The sequence below is a fragment of the Polypterus senegalus genome, chromosome 18 (genome assembly GCF_016835505.1).
Source record: "Polypterus senegalus isolate Bchr_013 chromosome 18, ASM1683550v1, whole genome shotgun sequence".
In the NCBI taxonomy this organism is placed as follows: Eukaryota; Metazoa; Chordata; class Cladistia; order Polypteriformes; family Polypteridae; genus Polypterus; species Polypterus senegalus.
The window spans coordinates 60,640,609-60,644,623 of NC_053171.1; the positions used below are offsets into that span (position 1 = coordinate 60,640,609).

The 4,015-nt window shown below is 37.0% G+C and overlaps 1 protein-coding gene across 1 annotated transcript; it reads right to left on the reverse strand.

The window, feature by feature from the left end:
• Nucleotides 1–327: 327 nt before the first annotated feature.
• On the reverse strand, nt 328–3,532 carry LOC120518410 (PWWP domain-containing DNA repair factor 3A-like). Its single transcript, XM_039741194.1, has 10 exons — nt 3,491–3,532; nt 3,329–3,376; nt 3,148–3,228; nt 2,213–2,273; nt 2,029–2,079; nt 1,746–1,810; nt 1,464–1,662; nt 901–1,101; nt 436–524; nt 328–355 (listed from the first exon to the last, which is right to left on the reverse strand). Coding segments are annotated over exons 2-10 (777 nt in total). The 5' UTR covers nt 3,331–3,376; nt 3,491–3,532.
• Nucleotides 3,533–4,015: the final 483 nt, after the last annotated feature.

Here is a 4,015-nt window from a genome sequence, read left to right on the forward strand (position 1 = left end):
GAGGAGTGTTGGGGGAGAGACAGTACCAAATACAGGAAGGGACTAAATTGTTCAGAGCTTTTATGTAATGAATAGTAAAGTACTTTCAAATCAATTGTGAAGGAGACAGCCATCCAGTTTATTAAAGCTAAGGTCAAGTAAATGAGCTTGGAATATGGAGAAAAACAAAATGTAAACAAAACAAGATACATTACCCCAGAATACTTGGCAATGACGCAGTAGATTCAGACCCAAGACTCAAATGAAGGATTCTGGAAGCACTGGGCAGTAGCATCATCTTCTATTCCAACAGATATCACAGCATTCCCTCCTTCTTTAATTGCTGCCCTATCTTTGATTAAATTCTTCCACTTCACTAAGGCAAGTAAAATGTAAAAATAATAAATAAGAATTGTTCAAACACTTACTTCAAACATTCATAGACTTGACTTTTACCCGACACTGTATTCTGGGCCACCAAGAAATAAATCTTCTGCCTCCTGTCCTGATACACCTTGTAGAGCAGCCAGGGCATGGATGATGGACTATCCAAAAGTAAGAAAAAACAGAATACAAAAGTTGCTTGCATGTAACTGAAATATGACCACATCACATTATAAGTGAAGGCATACACCAATTACCCAGTAACAAAGCATAAAACCCTAAGAATGTGTTCTTTATTTTGCAAATGAAACAGCCTGGTTTTGTTTCTATTGAAACTCATACAATGAGAAAAACAACAGCTAACGTGATTGCGAGGATTCATACACAGACTAAGATATTGTGATCTAATGTCTGGGGGTGGAAATTGCATAGTCTATTGCATAAGAAAAAACACATTGCTATATTGAAGTGGGCAGAAGACCACAGATCATCTGGTGCACAAATTATTTACATAACAGGCCACCCCAGCGGTCTTACCTCAGGGAATAAGACATCCAGAATGAACTGCACACGATCTCTAATAGGGAATGCTGTTTGTACAGTTCTCAGAAATCTCTCAAGATATGAGAAAAGGGCATCCTGTTGTTCGTCAGACTCCAGGTACACAGGCACTCGGAAAGATGACTTTTCCTGGAATCTATCCAGCCACTTAGAAGGCTCATTACCACGGAGTATCCTCTGTGTTCAAGAAACAAAAAAAAAAAGGCCAATGTTGCTTGTAAATGCATTAAGCGATAGGTTATTATTATAGAGCCCCCTTTCTCCCCTTATATTTAAGTTAACTTTATCTACCCTTAAATGGTCTCACACCAATCACTTAAGTAAAAAGTGAATGAAATATTACAAGACTAGGTGCCAAGTTGTCCCTGTACTACATGAGTAGCACACCACACCTTTACTGATAGCTATGTGCAATGGCAGTCCAACGTGAGGTGTCCACTTCCAACAGAATCCTTAGATTACAGTTTGGCATCTTTATTGACATGTAGTAACTCTTTAAAATCTGATCCATGGACTTTGCTAATAATTCAGTAACATACCGACAAATGCTGCTGGGAGCCTTGTGCTTCTACAATGAAGTCTACCAGCTTCTTCTCATCTGTCACCCGGTCACTCACAGCTTGCATGTGAGATGGGACAGTTGAAGAGATTTGCCCAGACACTCTAAAAAGAGGCTGAAGAGTGCCTTGCAACAACTCAACAGCTTCATCGCTCCAGTAAGCAAACCGTTGGCCATGTCTTGTAAACAATGAAGATAAGTAATTTTTTTGTGTGTTTGAGATAATACAATGAGACACTACAACATTGCAGAAATGTTATACCCCTCTATCTGAAACCTCTCCATCAGTAGGATGCACCACCAATGGCGGATCAACGGTATGTCACTCTGAAAAAGGAAAAGAAAATATATAGTGCAATAATTAGACAAATGGGACAAATACCTGAGCTTTTTTTTATAAGAAATAAGTTACCTCAGTAAACGTAAATCTAGTACGTGTGCAGAGGCAAAGGGCATACTGTAAAATACAAACAGTCTAAGTCATCTTCTCAAACCTTGAAAGAGATTTTGAAAGATGAAAATGTTTGAGTAAAGCAGACACTTACCATTAGCATGAGGATGCCACAACAGTTTCCAGAGGTCTGCTGAGGAAAGTCCTGGAAAATACACAATATTGAATATCTAAAGAGGTCATAAGTGAATGTTGTGAAGAATGCCAATCAATGTGACAGTTGATGTTTAACGTTGAGCAATCAACAGACAACACTGTAAAAGAATAAAATCATTTACTTCTAAATGTCTGCCCATCTTCTCAGTCCAAGGTCCTGGGTCAATGCGGCGTGCAATTTGTCTGAAATATTAAATGAAAACACAATATTACAATCCTGCTGTTGATTAAACAACTGTCTCTAGGTCAAACCTTAAAAGAAACTTGTATCCATAGAAGGCGGCCGAAACTGGAACCTCTGGCCAAAGAACAAGGCCGCAATTGTAACCTGAAATCATAGAACAAGGGTGCAACCCGAACCTGTAACCACAGAACAAATCAGCAATATAACCTGCAGCCTTAGAATAAGAATAATAATAAGAATAAGAATAAGAATAGAATAGAATAAGACAGCAAGTAAGCAAGCTGACCAAAGAACAAGGCCAAAATGGGAACCTGTAACTATGATAAGAGGTCAGAACTGGAACCTCAGACCACAAAACAAGACCACAACCTTAACCTGTAACCACAGAACAAAACCACAACCAAAACCTGCAGTCATAGAACAAGACTGCAACTGGAACATCTGGCCATAGAACAAGGCCATGACTGGAACTTGTACCCATTGAACAAGGGCCATCATTAAACAAGAACGACAATTATTTCCAAACCTAAATATGGTTCTGTAGGCCTCATCGCCAAAACCATGAGGGCGAAGAGAATCTAAAAAAAATATCTCCCTTTCAGCTACCAGTAAAACCTGAAATGTTTCCATATAAATATATGGTTAACAGTGCTATGATTTGTCAAAATGATATAAACAAAAATATTGTAGTTGTATGTAAGGAATTGAAACTCAACACATAGCAAATAGTGATCCACTTGATCTTGTTGCCTGCTCCAAGCAGGAAACAATATGGCATCTTTCAAACCCAGGTTGTCCTGTAATTAGAGATATAAATATTAACACACAATTATGAATATAAATGAACAAATAAATACTGAACTAGAAACTTACTGGAAAACCAACAAGTGGGTCCACATTCTTGGTTTTCCACGTGGGCACCACATACATATCCACAACATGAATATCTTTCCCCTGTTAAAAACAGAATTAAAGAATTATAAAGAAATAAACCAATTTAGAAACAATATTTAATCCAACAAAAGGTCAGTGAATGAGACACAAAACAAATTACATGTCTTTGGGCTGCTTCTTGTACTATCTTGAAGCAGGCATTTCCAATCTAGAACAAATTAACAGATTAAATAAATCAATTATGCAAGTAAGTAATCTTTAATTCAAGTTTTCTTAGAAGGTTCTATTAATGAGTAAAAATACAAAAAGTTAATACACTTACATTGGAATCCATGCACTGGTTTAACCCAAGACTCCAGAAGTCCTCACGTAAGACAGATATTCCTCCTTGACAATCAGTTCTGCTGAGGGACGATGTGGGTCCAGGACATACTTCAGCTAAACACAAGTACTGTAAAATTTAGACACCTGAATTGAGATGCATCTAGGCAGTTCAGATTTTCATATTCCCAAAAAGAGAAAACCTACTAATCCATTAATCAAGTATATATCGGTAAGTAACAGGAAAGTCCACCCAAGCAGTTTTTTTAATAACACAATTAAAAGTTTTGCATATTTCAAAATATTCATGCGTGTTCATTGAAATTACCAGCCTCTTTAAAACGGTACATTTGGTAATATTCCAATTAGTAAAAAAAAGTCAGACAATACTAAATATATCTAAATTATATTACAGTATATACTGTATTCTCAAAAACTGAAAAGCATTCAATAAACATTACACATAGTACCTTTAATCATAAAACTCACGGACGCCGTCGTATTTCACTTCGCTCTCTGAACGTTA

Excerpts from the sequence above, each read along its gene's own strand:
- LOC120518410 (XM_039741194.1), bottom strand. Across the intron at positions 1,663-1,745 it reads GAGAGGTTTCAGATAGAGGG|ACATGGCCAACGGTTTGCTT; the intron begins GTATAACATTTC and ends ATTGTTTACAAG. Across the intron at positions 525-900 it reads TGGATGTCTTATTCCCTGAG|TCCATCATCCATGCCCTGGC; the intron begins GTAAGACCGCTG and ends ACTTTTGGATAG.